An 18,386-nucleotide genomic window follows, 5' to 3' on the forward strand; every position below is an offset into this window, starting at 1 on the left:
CGTGCGTGTGTGAGTGTGTGTGTGTGTGTGTGTGTGTGTGTGTGTGTGTGTGTGTGTGTGTGTGTGTGTGTGTGTGTGTGTGTGTGTGTGTGTGTGGGTGCGTGTGCATCATTAAACTACACTACAGTAGGCCTATCCTGAAGAACTGTAGATAAATCAAACATATTATTTTCAAAAGTATTCCTGCATATTTTTTGCCGAACTACATATCGACTACAGCAAATACATAAACACATCCTGAGTAGGTCCCTTAAGTAAACTACTCCCTAATTTGAAATGCTAGAGAAAAAAACATACAATCCTGCATGAGTGATAATCATTTTTAGAAATTGTAATAGCAGAAACAGTCAGTTCCTGTTCCATAGCAAAAATAACTTTACTGCGTGCATTTTCAAAAAGTCTTACGTATTTCAAGTCTTAGGCATGCACTACCCTCCCCATTACGGCTACTCCAGCACTTTGGGGAGTTTATAGATGTGTGACGGCCAGGCAACTTCCTCTGACATGCAAGTACAGCTTCACATCGCCTTCCACCAACTTTACTCCGCTTCTCTCTTTTATGGGACCTCATTCGAGTAGTACGGGTGGATAATGTTTAACCGCCTACTCAGTAGTGTCACATAACTTTATTCGACTTTCACCTCATTGCATCTACTGCCACTGTCGCCTTACCTTCCCATGCACTCTTGAGGTTGAACGACTATACTATTCTTCACGTCAGCGCCCAAAAATGGTGAGTAACGCCTGGGGTTTCTTCACAGTTGACACTGAGAATGTCAACATGTGAGCCCAGCAACAGCCTTTTTCATTTGGGGACTTTTATTGTGTGATCTCCTCCCAGGTTTCCGTCGCCAAGGTGCTGCTCGGTGTGCTCGGGTTCGCCTTGGTTGTCATCCTGATCGCCGTGCCCACGGCCATCTATTTGAGCGGTGAGTCACGCGCCCGCCGACCACCGAAAACCCATGTGACTGCCGCGGGGTTAGACGGGTTTGAGTGAGCGGTGTAAAACTAATGTTTCGGAAACTAACGCGCTCCATACTGCATAGACTGCTACTGCATGTATTGACCACGGATAAACGAAGTTCATCTCTAACGTGCGCGCAGGCACGCACTGGCACTGGCACACACACACACACGCACACGCACACGCACACGCACACACACACACACACACACACACACACACACACACACACACACACACACAGTTCAAAACAAGAATACAGGCAACCTTTCCTTTATCACTGTCAAATAGTCTGCAAAATAAATTTCATGTTATTAGTTATTTTATATATTTCAAGCATTTTTTTCATTTTAGAGTGGGCTTTTTTTTGTCTCCGATGTCAGTATGATTCTGGTTATGCAGTAGGCCAACTTACTGTGATGTATTAGTTATGACAGTAAGGCCTATCATGCTTAATGTGCTGCCAGGTAGTGATTTCCTAATTTCCTAATTTTTTTTTTGGACCAATCCAGCAATAATGACCGGAAGTGATTTAAGCATAAGTTTAAAATATTCATTGTTTATTTTAGGAGAAACAATGATCATTACAAAAGTAAACAAAATACATCTGTCGTAGCGCTTTGCCCGCATAGGCCTATCCTTGCCATCACCATCAGACAAGCTTTGTCTACCGTGCGAACTGTACCAAATTAAACCTTAAGAAAAGAATATCATCACACCTATTACAGTACTTTACTCAGGGTGTGTCTTTGTGTGTGTGTGTGTGTGTGTGTGTGTGTGTGTGTGTGTGTGTGTGTGTGTGTGTGTGTGTGTGTGTGTGTGTGTGTGTGTGTGTGTGCGCGTGTGTGTGTGTGTGTGTGTGTGTGTGTGTGCATGTGCGTGAAAGTGAGTGTGTGCACATGTCTGTGTGTGTGTGTGTGTGTGTTTGTGTGTCTGCATGCGTGCGTGCGTGTGCGTGCGTGCGCGTGCGTGCACACATGGTTGTGTGTGTGTGCACATACACAGCGATATGGTGAGTTCTCACCCTGGCTCACGTCTGTCCCTCCAGATGACACTGGTAGTGACAGCCGGCGGCCGTTCAGCCTGGAAGATGTCTTCAACGACACCCTCAACCCACGCTCCTACAATCTGAGGTGGATTTCAGGTGAAAGACCCCAAAGAAAACAGGAAACTGTGTGTTTGTGTGTGTGTGTGTGTGTGTGTGTGTGTGTGTGTGTGTGTGTGTGTGTGTGTGCGTGCGTGTGCGTGTGCGTGTGCGTGTGTGTGTGTGTTTAGAACAATGAAGGAATGACCATGATGAATGAGGATGTGAAATTCTCTCAAGTCCACAAACCCATACTGGAGTCAATATCGAACCACAATAAAAAATATTCAACTAACCCTTGGAACTATCAGACAGTCAGTTCAAAAGTCTTCCATCGGCATGACGTTGCCACCACGTTGCCATAACGTTTGTCTCGTCGCCTTTTTCTGTCTGTTCCCGCAGACAATGAGTACCTGCACCAGACCAACGGCTCGGTGCTCCGACACAACGCCGAATCCGGACAGTTTGAAGAGTTCTTGAACCAAACGCTATTTGTGAGTCAAATAACGTCTCCCACATCCAAATGTGGGACGCAATATTGCAGTTTTGACCAGTTGAGATGCATTCTCATTTGTTGTAGTTTTTGCTTTCCACTTATGTCATCACACAGAGGGGTGACATGATCACCGCTACTATCTCTGTACATTTCTGTCCAAACATTCTCTACAAGACATCGCCCAATGATAGACACCCTCAGTATTCCTGTTAAAGTCGGATTTGTTGGCATAAGAAAATAATTGACCTTTAACCTTTTAATCCCGCAGTTCGATCTCAATGCCAAAGATTACCAGCTGTCAGCCGACCACAAGTACGTGGCGTTCATGAGTAACTTCACAAAGGTTTGTGTACATTTCCCCTCGGGAGTCCGAAAAGGCTGCGAAATCCACCCCAAATAAAAGCAAATTCAAATACTGTCGCAGTTTCGACTAATGCCGTCGTTTTTAACAGTTGTCATTATCGTCTTCTCTCCTCTGTTTCCAATCAGCAATGGAGACATTCGTACTACGCCACCTACACCATTTACGACGTCGTCAACCGGTAGGCATCCTCTTGCTCTACACCTCGAACACCTTGGCGATTTCCCCCTCCAATGAGACGGAAGCAGTGTTTATTGCTAGAGCCATGAACCCTGACCCCTGATAAATGCTACGGCCTGACTTCCTCTTTGCAATGCCGTGTGATGGAAAATGGTTATACAACCCCGTTAATCCATTAATTTGACAGTGCTGCAATTTGCTGGTCCCAGCGTACCTGTGGACATCCTCATGCAGGGAGTCTAATCCGATCCTACTTCCGGGTGGACACCCACGTGTGATTTAACTGTAGGGTAGACAGTGTGGATGGGAAAAGTTCACAACAGGGTTGCCTAGCTGTCAAAACTAGCACACGATTTATAGTTTAGAGTGGATCCCGACACACACTCATGAATAACATCTGCCCTATGTAACTTTTATACAGCAGCTGTTAACTTTTAATTTAATGTAACATTTCATTGTTGTCCCAACCATGGGGAAATCTCAGACAGTAGCAGTCATAATAGTTAATCAGTGGCTTATCAACACTTTTTTCGTATTTAAGAAAAAGTCAGGTCAATGACTAAACAGCAAATTGATCAAAAATATCGAGCAGAAAACGATCAGATCACTCAAAATCACTGAAGGTCCCCTTCAACCTTTGACCTTGTTTCCATGGATACAGGCAATTCGTAGACACTGGAATCCAAGACAATGTCCAGTTTTTAGCATGGGCCCCCGAAGGAAATGGACTGGTGAGTCAAAACAGAGGACCAGTTAACATATGTCAAACGTCTAGACTCTAAAATTTTGAATTGTCAAAATTTTAGAATTGTCCCTAGTTTGGGGTAGGGGAATCATGTGACTAATGAGTGTGAAGAAATGTTAACGTGTCCGCTATATCCCGCGGCAGGCCTACGTCTGGGAGAACGACGTGTACGTGATGAGCAACGCCATCAGCCCAGCAAAAAGGGTCACCAATAACGGAGAACACAATGTCATCCTGAACGGCATCCCCGACTGGGTGTACGAGGGTGAGTGGCAGGGTGTGTGCTGCCGAGTTCAGATTCTGTTTGAACTGATGCAACAGGAAACGCACGCGATGCCAGTTGCAACATCCACTGAACCCCACCCAAATAAAATGAGATTTCTTTGGCCTATTTTTTAGTACCTTCTATTTTACATTTTAATTTTTTGAATTTAATTATTTTTAGTCAATTTGTGTCTATTAGTCTTTGTGTTTATACCTTCTTTGTGTCCAGTAGATTTTGAATAGAGTATGAAATAAAATTAATATTTGTCTTCGTTGACTCAAAAGGTGATCACAATGAAACTGTAATGATGTGCAGAGGGTTGAAGGAAAAGTACCAAAATCAGAAGTTAATTCATCAATGAACTCCTCTTTGTTCCCCTTAGAGGAGATGTACTCGTCCAATCAAGCGCTGTGGTGGTCGCCGGGCGGAAAGAACGTGGCCTATGCCCAGTTCAACGACACGGGTGTCCACAACATCGAGTACTCCTGGTACGGAGAGGAGCAGTACCCCACCACTGTCGTCATCCCCTACCCCAAGGTCGGCTCCACAAAATTATAATTACAATTTATTTAAATCATCACTTTTGAAAACAGACTTGAGCCCTTTACTGAAGGAGCGGAATAATACGGCAACGCTCCGTTCACGCACGTACAAAAACATAATTATTCGGTTCCTATTTTCAAGTCACCGCAGATATACGAACTTCACTCTCATTGTGCCGTGGGCTTTGTGAAAAAAAAGTATATCAATGCATTTTCTGGACGTTGGCTTTGCCTGCTGTATTGTTTGGTCTGAATGTGATAGTTTTTTTTCAACTAGAGAGGATTGAATTTTCGTGCCTTTTTATCCAGCATTGTAAGGTATAGTTGAGCGTTGCTAGCAGGCACGTGCAGAGGGGGGGGGGGGCTATGGGTGCCCGAGCCCCTGCCCTTGTCCCTCTGAAGGACCAAAGTGCCCTTTTGAGTGGTCATTTCAATTTTCAATGCTTTATAAAATTACACATGAACAATTAAACATTAACATGTGAATCAATTATTCGAGAATAAAAATGTCTAAAAGTAATAATATAGAAGTAAAGTTTGTACTTTGTAGCCTCGATTACCGGCGCTAGGTGCGCTACTGCCGCTGGGTGACATAGGCTATCAACGTGACCTTTCACCTTTGCCTGCCTGCAAGATACGCTTGTTGTTTTAAGAGACGGTACAACGCAGGGTAAGATCACAGTCAGACACAGACAGTTGTTTCCAAAACCATTAAGTTGATAATGCTAAATAAACTATCAGTTATCTCGTTTTGTAGTGTCATTTTGAAGTATAGGCCTATGTTTGCCAGCAAAAGCTTTTCAACAAGCATCGTTTTAACTGACCTGTGAAAGTGGCCACCACTCGGTTTATTTTATATAGCCTACCAGCTAGCTATACAGCTAACCTATCTGGGAAACCTTTTGAAATTGCAAAGGGGAAAGCATACATCGTTATATTGAATCTGTATACTCTGTAGCAGTGGCGGTGGGTCAATAGCGGGCGCTAGGGCGCCGCCCTTCGGTGAAATGGTCACTTGAATATATCTGCCAACTATTAATCAACTATTATCAATACGAAATAAATCAACAAAAATATATAGCGTTTATCCTCGTTTAATTGTGTGATATACTTGTCAATGCCAGCAACCATTTAAATGCGTCTGAACGTCAATGATTTGGGCTAGGCTAGTTATTGGTCCTTCGAAGTAAAGCCCTCCTCCAAGTCAGGGGCGCCGGCCACGTTGAAGTCAATGTAAGCTCGCTAACTTTTTGCTGTCTATCAAGCAGAGACAGCTTTCATTTTACAGATGTTAAACCCCTACCTACATGCAGGGGCGATTCTAGGGAGTGTGGGGGCCCTAGGCAGAGGATTGTTGACGGGGGGGGGGGGGGGTATGGAAGCGATTGTTGACGGGGGGGGGGGGGGGGGGGGGTATGGAGCGATTGTTGACGGGGGGGGGGGGGGGGGGCATGGAGCGATTTTTTTTTTTTTGGCTCTAGGGGGCCCCCTAGTAGTGGCCCGGGGCCCCAAGCAATTGCGGGGCCCCAGGCAATTGCCTGGTATGCCTAATGGGATGCAGCGCCTCTGCCTACATGCTCCCTAATCCAATGTTCGTCTGTAAAATGACCACAGATTTGATAGACCTTTTGAGTAGCCATTTATCATCTCGGATATTTTGATTGATTCTCCATCTTGTTTCCCCCCTTGTTGTTTGCGTGGCAGCCTGGAACCCCAAACCCTGTCGCCAAGCTGTTTGTGGTCAACGCAAATGACCCACGAACGGTCATGCCAGTCATCATTCCGGCCTTCTTTAACACAGGGTAACGTAGAATGCAGTACAGTACCGAACAATCCTGCATAGCAGAGCAGACCTTTTGGGACTCACTTATGGATGTACTTTTGCCACAGAACCCAACCGAATATTTTGCGCCGAAGTGAAATAAACCTCACATTTAAATGACCCTGTCAAAAATAATTAACATTTCTCTATCTGTATTGTCCTTCATACAATGTTAATTTTCCAGTCTTCATAAATATTGATGATCAAATCGACCATTTTCATTTATATTGCGGCCGTCCACTTGGCCCGTGAGTCCGTGACCCACGTATCGAAAAACAATCAGAGTTGCAATACTTTCATAAAGAAGTGTATTTCATGTACACGATGGAAGAATGTATTTTTCGGTTGAGTTAATAATCTTTAAATTCCTGTTCTAAAGCGATCACTACCTGGCGACGGTCACCTGGGTAACGGACGACCGCCTGGCCGTTCAGTGGCTGAAGAGGAAACAAGAATACCTCCTCCTGCAGATCTACCACTTGGTCATGGGTTCCTGGGTTACTCAGGAGGTGACCCACAAATCTATGACTTTATCCATCTATCTATCAATGAATCTGTCCAGCTATATATCTATCTCTCAAGAACTATCTATCTGATTACAATCCATCACTCACCCTATCGCTCTATCTCTATCTGAAGTTTATTGGGGATTTTGTAAGATGAACCACACAGGATGCTGTTGCAGTAGTCGAGTCTGAAAGTTATGAGGGCCTCTATCAATCTATAAAAAATATATACATATATATATCTTTGCATCTATCTATCTGTATTCAACTCTTTGTATCTGTCTATCTGTAAGTCTGTATACTCTATCAATCCATCCATTTATTGATCCTTATATCGTCTATGAACCTATACATATTTATAAGTCTTCGTTTTATATATATATATATATATATATATATATATATATATATATCTGTAACCAAACCTTCTTTATGAAAAGTGTACTATTTCCCATTGTTTTCAGCACCTGGCATTGCATCAAACTAATGGCTGGATCGGCAGGGTACGTGACTTTTATACCTGTACACCAATAATACAGATAATAGAAGCGTTTGTCTGTTAGTTTATGGCACATACTCTGGTAGAGCTAGCATGTCAGCATTTCTGTTAAATATTGTGGTAACACTTGCATCCTAACATGTTAGCGTAATACACACTGATAACAATAATGATGATAAAGATAATGCTAGCGGGCTAACATGTAAGCCTGTCGGTTAGCATGCAATACACACAAATTGATAACCCTAACCCTATCCCTAGCATGTTAACGTGACGTATGTTAGCATACTACCAATGTTAGCTTGACGGTTAGCATGCAGTACACACATAGGGATAATGCTAGCGTGCTTACATGTTAACGTGACGGTAATTCTACAATAAAAAATTATGTTCTCATCCACGCCGGCCCTCTTATAGTTTTCCCCAGATGAACCTGTGTTTGCGGCAGATGAATCATATTACCTAGTGATGAGCAACAGCTACGGATATAAACACATCCATCATGTGGTTGGGGTGAGTGGCGGCCTCTTCTGCTTTTACCATGTTTACTCACGGGATATTCTTAAAGATTAGGCGCAACATAGTGGTCAACGCAGTGTTCATGTGCTGTTCATCAAATATGACACATTCATTTTTTGTTTCGGGAGAATAGAATGAACGTGTGATTCGACATTGAACAGAAATCAAATGAAATATAATATAATTTGTCAGATTTTAGTTTGGCTCCAAATTACTTTAAATCTAATTAGCATAGAAAATGTTGTATGTTGAAGTTTTTATATAAAACTACCCTCAAACCACTAAAAACACCTTAAATTGTAGTATTAAAGGTAAAATCTGTAGCTCTGACACAGAGCGTTAAAAATTGGTACTGCAGTCCAAATTCACAATATTACAGAATTGTCTCCGCCCCCTCCCCCCCGGACTCATAGCGGGTTGCCAGGTTGAGGTCACTGAGTGAACACAAGCGCAAGACAAGCTGTGCAAAACTGCATATTTTGATGCGAGAGCACAGAGTTTTACAATGACAAACGACAACGAGTTGACCCGTTAATGTATGCGTTTGCAATTTATCTATTGTTTGCATATTATAAACCTTGCATCCTGCATGCATCCATGCATCAGGCTTCCATCTTGAAAGCCTTCTGGGCTTTAATGGCGATTCTCCATTACACTACACTGGCCCAACCTAACTCGGTTTGACTCTTTATAGCAGACCAATAGGGCCGGGGTTTGTCCCTCCATGACAACAGGGCTACCCGCTTGATGGTGTGGCTTTGACTTATGACATGCTTGTATCGAGTCAATGACTCAACAACACACACACTTATTGTGGCCAATTTAGTTTTATATTATAGCCTAGCATTAAGTTTGATTGATTAGTTTAAGAGACATTTGATTAGGGTTGTTTCAGACGGACGGAACACACGCAATCATATCCGCGATGATGAATTCAGTTTGATGTTTGATTCTTGTTAACACTTTGAACAATGTTTAACATAGATTTCGCAGACTACCACACAATGTCCTTTAATATAAGGAAAAAAACGTGTTGAATAATAATTTTAGCGATCTAATAGTGTGAAATATTGTCCAATCTCCAGTCTTTAGACCAAGACTAATCTGAAAGAAATCTGCCCTATTTCATTGAGCTATTTTGTTTTGCAATTAAATACCGTCATACTAACATCACCGCTGTGATGTAGTAGTACATGTGTTACATATTGTAACATTATCGTGAGAGAAACAGCCAGGCATCAAACCATGCAGATTTACATAATCGGGAGATATTGATCACATTAACGGGGTCTAAAGGTGGTAGGCGTCGGATTACGCCGGGGACGCCGGGGACACGCCCCCACCAGATTTCGTCAAGGTTCATTTTGTACCCACCACTTGTAAAAAAATAAATAATAATAATAATCGAGTTGAATTATTATGGATTATTACATGGGTCTTCTCAATGCAGTGGAACGCTCCGTTCACTTGCATGGGCTATTCACAACTTCCGGCGGTAAATTATATTTGATAATTCACCGTTGCTAAGTATAATTGAACACTGTCAAGGAAAACAGAGGATGTTTTGCCTATAATTACGTCTTTGGTATCACTCCTCAAGTAGTCCGGTAACTTTTCAACCCCAGCGTCTTCGGTTGCTAAGCGACGTCACCGTCTTTGGCGGACTATTTCTCTGCAGATCAACACTACGAATGCTGGTAACAATTAAATTGTACAAAGACACACCATGCAAAGTCATTTTTTCGTTTTGACACGTAGCCGTGTAATAAGCGGGATAATGTGTAGAATGTCGCCGGTCATTATCGAAATTAAGCCCCTTCAGTGGGAAGCAAGACACCTTCGCTGCGCGTCGGGGTCCTGTTCGCCCTGTCTGGGCTTATTTTCCCGATAATGACCGGCGTTCTATACATTATCCCTTACTTATTACACGGCTCTTCTCAATGCTGTAGACTGCTCCATTCACTTGCATGGGCCTTCCTAACGTTCAGCTGTCAATTATTTTGTTTATTACACGGCTCTTCTCAATGCAGTGGAATGCTCACGTCCATCATATTGACCGCTGTCAAGGAAAGTGTTTTTTTTTTGCCTCTGATTCACGTCATCTGTATCACTCTGCAGTCCGGTAACTTATCAACCCCAGCGTATTCGGTTGCTAAGTGACGTCAACGACTTTGGCGAACCATTTCTCTGCTGATCAACGCTATGAATGATAACAAATACATTGGAAAAAGACACACTGTGTGAAGTTATTTTTTCGATTTGGCAAGTAGCCATTACTAATAATACCAATACTCTGGCTGGGATGATGAGGCATCTGACAATCAAGTCATTTTAGCCCGAATAAAAGCACCAGAGCAGGTTGCTAGTACCATGGACAGTATCAGAACGATAACCTGTTGAACTAAATGGATGTGGTAGGCTACACCACGGGATGCATCTGCAGACCACTGCCACATAAATAAAGGTAAGACGCGATATTTATTGCTTAAGATTTGCTGGGGCTGTGGCGAGGTCTTTTGTGTTTTTTTGCACTCAAGTGGTCGGCTGTTTTAACTTGCAATTGATAGTCGGTGGAGTCAGTCTCTTGTTGACACAAAGTGACTTTTGGTCATTCTTGCTTTGCTTGAATTCTGGAATAATTGTGGGGGGACTGCATCAGTTTTGGTCAGAATGCCTGATGTAGGCTAGTTTTGATGGAATGCGTGTTGTGAATTGAGAACAGCCAGCTCATGATGTGATACAGCGTTCAGCTGTGCAACAAATATTTTTTTCCTTTTCATTCTTGACGACTTTTGTAGTGCAGTTTAGCCACACGTTTGGCCCTTCTGAACTTAGACACGCAGTTAAATTAATTTCCTAGCTCCTCTTGTTTATGTTGTTAGCTTAGCCATATCATGTCACGTTGTCAACATTGGATCCATGGAGCAGAACATAGTGGGTCATATGTCCGATGCTTTTTGGAAACGTTTTCTTCATTAAAACGCGCCAGACAGATTTTGCCTACATTTTATTCCTTAGTAATTAGCTACATGGGTATGCCGTCTTTCAGAACCTTTCATCATCGGCACTAAATTGAAAAAAAAAAGAGCGCATCCTCATTGTACCCAGCACTTCTGAAAATGCACTTCCGAATGCGTCTCTGTCCCCAGCATATTTCAAACCAAACTGACGCCGTGGGATGAATGCTACAGTCCCGATGATCTACGTTTAAGTTGACATTTTATCTTCATGTCTGACAGGGAGTTGCCACGCCCATCACCACCGGGACGTGGGAAGTGGTCAACATCCTCAAAGTGATGGCTGATGGCACCGTGTGAGTTGGGATTGGTCATCCATGAGCATGAGTGGCCGGAAAAGTTCACAAGATGGTTGCCTAGCTGCCAAAACAGCTAGGCGATGTATCGGAGTGGATACTAAAACGTGTATTGCATCTGCACTATGTAACTATTATACTGCAGCTTTTAACTTTCAATTAAATGTAGGATTTCATTGTTGTCCAAACCATGTGGAATTTCTATGATGAAATCTCAAAAGAGCAGAGAGCTATTGTTCTTATTCTAATGACATGTTAATACTACTATGTTATACTATTACTAATGCTACTTAACTATGATCTTTTTCTGTCCCCAGGTATTATTCAAGTAATGAAGACGGCGCTAGAGCCGGAGGCCGCAATGTTTACAAGTACGTGTGTGTGTGTGTGTATGCAAATTAGTATTAGAATTGATGCATTACTAAATGCAATGCTGTGTTTAAAAAAATATATATAAATTTCGTTTTAAGTATCTATTTATCTTTCACATGTAAAGTGTGTGTGTGTGTGTGTGTGTGTGTGTGTGTGTGTGTGTGTGTGTGTGTGTGTGTGTGTGTGTGTGTGTGTGTGTGTGTGTGTGTGTGTGTGTGTGTGTGTGTGTGTGTGTGTGTGTCATGTGCAGGTTGACCTCCAACGGAACGTCAACCCAAAGGGAGTGTCTGACGTGCACATTTCATAAAGACTGCCAATACAACTCAGCCTCCTTCAGCTACAACGCCTCCTTCTACCGTGTGTCCTGCCAGGGTGCGTCCACACACCTTCTCACTGTATTTGTTTCCTGGATTCATTGAAGCTAGGTTAGGCCATTTGGAGAAACCGGCCAGAGTAAGGTTGATTTAGCTCGGAGCCGGAAGTATACAAACGTAAACCTCCTACGTCTTTCTCACTAGCTCACTAGCTTTAGCTTAAGGTCTGCCTTGCCACGAGGGAAACTCTGGTCATGAGCGATGAATGCTTGCAGGTAGCCGGGTAGGCAGGTAGACTGACAGGTAGGCCATCCAATAATTTCATTCGGGCAGAATGAATCGATTGGACAGGATTATTACAGGCCTGTGACAGCCACAGATACCAGATTTATTTTCTGGTCAGAGCATTTTATTTATTGATTGCATTTCGGATAGGTTAAAGTAAATGAATAACAAATATGAGAATATTGTAAAATAAACTCCCTACCCATAATTTAGGTTGTTTCTATTTATTTATATTTTTTTATTTTCTATCTATAGTCGTTTGTTTCGGTCTTCGTTTAATTCTGTCTTTGTTACTTTGTTTCTTTGTTTCGTATTCCCACTTTACATCCCTTCGCCATATTGCTTGTATGTTGAGATAATTCATGGTTGACTTTGTTTTCCTCTGTGCATCTCAGGTCCTGGCAGTCCGCGTTACTCCCTCATTAACAACATAAACAAAACAGGTACAGATCACCACAACATTTCATTAAGTTAAATTCAACTCGACTCAAATTCAATTGACAATTTCACAAAGCAAGCTTCATCAGCACGTGTGCGTCTGTTTCATTTCATCACGGTTTAATTTTTTGGTCAGGTTACAAACATGAAGTGAAATCCATGCTTCGTGTGCTTTGGGCTTCTGCGTTCATTGACGCTAAAACACAGCATGTGCATGTCAATGTGCTAAAAGACTGCAGAAAATTAGGGTTGGAACCCAGAACCCTTTGTCCCCACATAACCTGAGGTGTGTTGGTGTTTGTAGAGGAAACAATCCTGGAAGACAACACTCAATTCCTCAACCTCATCTCCAACATCAGGACTCCAACCATGGAGCGCGGCATCCTCAAGGTCGGAGGGATCGGTAAGCTCCCGAAAAAACGGACGACTTATCGGAAGTTGCGCCTGAGGACACGTGTTGATCGATATCCCAAAGGACCTCACTGATGATTCTATAATCATAACACTCTCTCCTGGCTTCACTTCAGCCATTGTCATTTGTCAAAATTATGACTTAAAAGTACAGATTCTGCCGAAGAGCATTTGGCGTGAGTGCGCTAACAATAGTAGCACTTTGGTGCATTTATTCTGCAATACGCACGTGTTATCGCCATGCCAGGAAAAATTTGATGATGGTTTAAACACCCAGAACTGTATCCTCCTTTGAGGAGGGTGAAGTGATTTTCACGTTGTTTCTTTTGTTTTTGTTTTTTCCGGCAGACATCGAGTATCAAATGACTTTACCACCCGGCTTCAGCGAGTCTAATAAGTATCCCTTACTGGTGGACGTGTAAGTGAATACATCATGTACTGTTATTCATGTTGTGTGTTGTCTGATTCATGTTGTGTTTGTCCCGCATCGTGTACAAGCAGAGTCTGTCTCCCAAAGGAGGGAGGCTTCAGGGTGGGCCAGGTTGATGGGATGGAAGGGAGCGTGAATGTATTGTAGTGAGAGGAATGTCTTTATACAAAAATTGTGATCTGAACGACCACAGGAGGAAACCAACTATTAGAAAGAGCTGTAAAGAAACCCATGGACTACTGATACAATTTATATGACCGCCAGTGATGTGCAACGTAGTGTCTGCCTTTATGGTAGCCCCGACGTGAACTTTGCCCCCAATTTGTGAGTGGGTCAGAGCACTTGCACCCTCATGTGAAACAAGCATGGGAAAAAATGAAATAATGACTTTTACCAAGAACTGTTGGATTGGGTCGATTTTTGTGTGTGTGTGTGTGTGTGTGTGTGTGTGTGTGTGTGTGTGTGTGTGTGTGTGTGTGTGTGTGTGTGTGTGTGTGTGTGTGTGTGTGTGTGTGTGTGTGTGTGTGTGTGTGTGTGTGTTTTTTTGTATGTTTGTATGTGTGTGGCCGGGGATGTGTGAGTTTGTCTGTCTGTGTGTGGGTGTGTGTCTGTGTGTGCGTGTGTCTGTGTGTGTGTTTTTGTGTGGGTAAGGGAGGGCAGAAAAGTTTGGGAACCATTGGGTTAAGTAAACAAAGGTCCGATCACTACAACACAAATAAATCAGTTTAACAATCTTCCTCCCTGCGAAAAACACACAAACGTCAGTCCTCATAAACTAACCCTACATGCAAAATAAAACATCCCCTTGGTGAGTTTGTGAGGTACTTATCAGGTTTATCACACAGAACGAAACCCAGGTGGGTTATCCATCAATATCCATAAATCTTTTTATTTAATATGTGCCAAAAACACAAAGTGAATGTGGTAAAGTTTGGTCACGTAAGGGCACTCGAAACCTTAACCTCATAATCGCATTCATCCTTATTCATAAACTCTAAGCCAGTTAACATCTGTTTCACTCCAACCTACACCACCCGCTCCAGATACGCGGGTCCGTGCAGCCAGAAGGCAGACTACCGCTACAGGCTGGGCTGGTCCGAGTACCTGGCCAGCACTGAGAACATCATCGTGGCCAGCTTTGACGGAAGGGGAAGCGGTTACCGGGGTGACAAGCTAATGCACGCCATTTATCGGCGTCTGGGAACCTTTGAGGTGGAAGATCAAATCGCCGCTGTCCAGTAAGTGGATGACTGAGGATGAGGTGTTAAACTCTGCCGTTATAACCCCGCCCGGCAACAGCCGACCAGCGCTGGGGATTTTCCTTTTTTGGGCAGCCTATTTTTTTGAGAAAGTATTTCCCAATATAAAGCCCTTGGATCTATATTTGGAGTGTAAATGCGCACACGTATGCCTGGACGGTTGCGTACATACGCATGTAGCAATCATGATGAGATAGTGCGGTACTTAAAAAGGGTTTGTTATCCTGAACATCAAGTGGGGATGACATGTGCGTGCTTTTATCACAAGGAAAGTGTTAGTCACTGGTGGACAGTAAAGAGTCCAGGGTCATTATGGGTCCAATAAGTTCTAGTAACTAGCTGTTAGAGCTGTTAGAATGTTAAGTAAAACATTCCCTTTAAAGACGCCATCACACAAATGATTACAGAATCGTCCTACTTGTAGGCTCCCTTCCGAGCAGTTTTTGAGAATTGTAAAAAAGGTCAAATCAAATTAAGAACCAACTTATCCTGAATTGTGTTAGTCGTTTTACTTCCAAGTCTAATATAGATTTCTACTCCTATTGCTGATGATAACAATTATGACATAGCTTTGTTGAGCGCTTGATCCTGATTGGTCTATTACGGCCTTCAGCAGTCTGTTATTTTTGTGCAGCAAACTAGTGCTATGAATAACAGACCGCTGAAATGGACCCTATTTCCAACTGTAGAATCTAACCGAATAACGCTCTATATTATTCCTTATGTATAGAATAGTAATTAATAAATATAAGTATTATTACTATGAATAACTTAACTATACTTCAGGGTAAACTATAATGTAATGTTTATTTCAGAGAAATAACAAAAAAGGGCTTCATCGACGAGGGACGGATTGCAATTTGGGGCTGGGTATGTTTTCCATAAGTCGTCTTTACATTTGAACCTAATGTTTCATGTCTGTCACTCAAGCAGCACACACAATGTGCTAAAAGAGAGAGCCAATCACAGAAAGACAGATTTACCAACACACTCACACTTTAATTTAAAAAAAAATGGTGTAATTTTAAATATAAAACATTGAATATAAACGTTATAATAATGTCTTTATTTATATATCAACAGTCCTACGGAGGCTACGTAACATCCATGGCGCTGGGAGCAGGAAGTGGAGTGTTTAAATGTGGAATGGCCGTGGCACCTGTGTCCAAGTGGGAGTATTATGGTATGTCCCTCTGCGACAGGATTATAATGTTAACATGTTATCGATGCCAACACAGATCCCAATAAAGTTCAACGAATGATAACCATTTTAATGATTGAAATTGTTATTAATTGTGAAATATATACTCATCCTGTTAACTAGTTTGTCGAGTTTACTGTTAACAAAGACAATGTAATAAGTTATTGCAGTTATTGCATGATGTATGAAAGTACCAGTGATATTTTGTTCAATTTTTTGCTGCAGATTCTATCTATACGGAGAGGTACATGAACGAACTTAAGGACAACAAACATTTCTACATGGTAATTCGAGCTTTGTTGTTGGAAGGATATGTGAGTTATAGTCTGTGCTCATGGTTATACCTGTCTGGTTGTATTTGCTAATTATCTGTGTTCCTTTGTAGAATTCAACAGTCACTGCCAGGGCCAAGGAGTTCCATTCAGTGCAATACCTCCTGGTTCACGGCTTAGCAGACGGTACGACCTCACTACTCACGTAACCAATTGAAACAGACAGACAGACATAGATAGGCTGAGCTCAAGTCCAACACAAGGGTATTATTGTGCAGCATTGCCCTATTTCACATAGCCTCTTTGGGAGACAGGCTTACAGGTCTTTGTCTTTTCAAGACTGGTTTAGAGTATAATTACTGCCCCCTTGTTGTCAGAGATGGATTGAATGCAGCTTTAGATCTTTGTGTTGTTTTTTCTAGACAACGTCCACTTCCAGCAGGCAGCACAGATTTCTAAAGCACTGGTGGAGGAAGAGGTCGACTTTGAGGCCATGGTGAGTATTTAACACACACACACACACACACACACACACACACACACACACACACACACACACACACACACACACACACACACATACACACACACACACACACACACACACACACACACACATATACAAAGATAAGGAATAATGTATCTTCACATGTATGTCATTTCCTGTGTGTTCTACAGTGGTACACCGACAAGGACCACGGCCTGGAGGGGGCAGCCAACGAGCATGTCTACACACAGTTGAGCCACTTCCTGCTGAGATGCTTCGCCTGAGCGCTGAATTAATTACTACAGCAGTGTAATTCAAAGTGCACCAGAAATCAAATAAGGCAATAAACCATAAATCATATGAAACTTAAATCTTGAATTACAAAAAGTGATAAAGTCATAACATGCAGAACAGTCATATGACTGAGGGCCAATATAGTGGGTCAGTTCAATTTAAAAGGGCTTTATGAAGTTGCTTTGTGTAAATGATAATAAATGTAATGGTTTGTTCTAAATGGTTTGATCAAAAGTGATTGATAATCCAAAGATATTGATCATACTTTTTTAAACAGTAAACGTCTTTTGGCTTGTACGTTTTGTGGCTTGCCGTCCAGAAATTTACATGTGTTAGAGATTGTCTGTAGGCAAACAAATGCGGGTGTATGGATGAAGGAATATTTTAATTTTCTCAAGTGGAACATTTAGGCATCCACTTGTTTTGCACTAACCATTTTGTAAGTGATACTCAAAGAACCTCATTTATTTATATGACTTCAGTTGTATACATTTTTCGTGTGGTTTGCTATGTGTCTTTGTCATTATGGAATTAAAGAAATAAGTAGTTTCGGATTTAATTGTGTGTCTCTTTTTTACTTTTCCTAATTTAGCACTTTATTCAAAATGTGTAACATGGCCATATGGGTTGCGTTTATAAAATACTGAACGTAAATCCAACTAGCCAATCAGAATCGTGCTCATTGGGTTGCGTTACATTTTCTTTGTAGCCTAATGTTAACCCTAATGTTAACCCTAACCAAAAATAGTGTATATTTTTAAAGTTTTTGTTGAAAACACAACATAAAACCCAGATACAATCTACACAAAATTATAATTTTATTCTTTAACTTAAATCCAATTCACGTTTGTAAAACTCTTCATCATCATCAACCCCCCAAAAATAATTTGTTGTCGTTAGCATACTAACCCATCGCAGGTAGCGTCTTGATGACACAGTAGCTGTGTATCTGGATGGTATTATTCCCCGGGTGCTTTTATTGGACAGGATAATGTTTGATTTCGACACCTAAGTGACAGCCCATCACACGCATGGCCGCAGGTCCCGGCCCGTGAATCCGGTTAAAGTGTCCTCCAATTGGATCCGGGTCTAATGGGTCGCGACTAACGACCGGGTCGGGGTAGGGGTGCGTATATAAAGGCCGCTGGCCATATCTAGACCCTCAGATTCGCTGGAACTATCCCACACATAAATCCGCCATCCCATTTTTCTTTCTTTTGTCTTTGTCTTTTTCTTTTCTTCCCGTTTGGAATTAGTTTGATCCAAGGTGGGTTTTTCTTGTTATCTTTGCATTTTTCACATAGACTGAAAGAAAAAAAAAAAGTAC

General features: G+C 42.1%; 2 protein-coding genes across 2 annotated transcripts in view; both read left to right on the forward strand.

Annotated features, from left to right (window-relative positions):
• The first annotated feature begins 464 nt into the window (after nucleotides 1-464).
• On the forward strand, nucleotides 465-17,618 carry LOC115543109 (dipeptidyl peptidase 4). Its single transcript, XM_030355663.1, has 26 exons — nucleotides 465-733; nucleotides 842-929; nucleotides 2,013-2,108; nucleotides 2,451-2,542; nucleotides 2,813-2,887; nucleotides 3,034-3,086; nucleotides 3,747-3,816; nucleotides 3,975-4,095; nucleotides 4,478-4,632; nucleotides 6,342-6,439; nucleotides 6,839-6,968; nucleotides 7,430-7,468; nucleotides 7,882-7,977; nucleotides 11,223-11,296; nucleotides 11,614-11,667; nucleotides 11,919-12,040; nucleotides 12,663-12,710; nucleotides 13,010-13,108; nucleotides 13,465-13,534; nucleotides 14,590-14,784; nucleotides 15,621-15,675; nucleotides 15,889-15,988; nucleotides 16,232-16,290; nucleotides 16,392-16,464; nucleotides 16,701-16,774; nucleotides 16,957-17,618. Exons 1-26 carry the CDS (start codon nucleotides 731-733, stop codon nucleotides 17,047-17,049), a joined length of 2,232 nt encoding a protein of 743 aa, XP_030211523.1. The 5' UTR covers nucleotides 465-730; the 3' UTR covers nucleotides 17,050-17,618.
• A 487-nt stretch (nucleotides 17,619-18,105) lies between these two features.
• gcga (glucagon a) overlaps nucleotides 18,106-18,386 on the forward strand; it is a 4,806-nt gene continuing 4,525 nt past the window's right edge. The window contains exon 1 of the mRNA XM_030355666.1: nucleotides 18,106-18,326. The gene's annotated coding sequence lies outside the window, so the exon portion shown is untranslated. The remainder of the gene's footprint in view (nucleotides 18,327-18,386) is intronic.

The sequence above is a fragment of the Gadus morhua genome, chromosome 4, assembly GCF_902167405.1.
Source record: "Gadus morhua chromosome 4, gadMor3.0, whole genome shotgun sequence".
NCBI lineage: Eukaryota > Metazoa > Chordata > Actinopteri > Gadiformes > Gadidae > Gadus > Gadus morhua.

What these genes read in the sequence shown, in the direction of transcription:
- LOC115543109 (XM_030355663.1), top strand. An exon ending in CAATCTGAGGTGGATTTCAG is followed by an intron (nt 2,109 to 2,450) that starts GTGAAAGACCCC and finishes CTGTTCCCGCAG; the next exon opens with ACAATGAGTACCTGCACCAG. An exon ending in TAACAACATAAACAAAACAG is followed by an intron (nt 12,711 to 13,009) that starts GTACAGATCACC and finishes TGGTGTTTGTAG; the next exon opens with AGGAAACAATCCTGGAAGAC.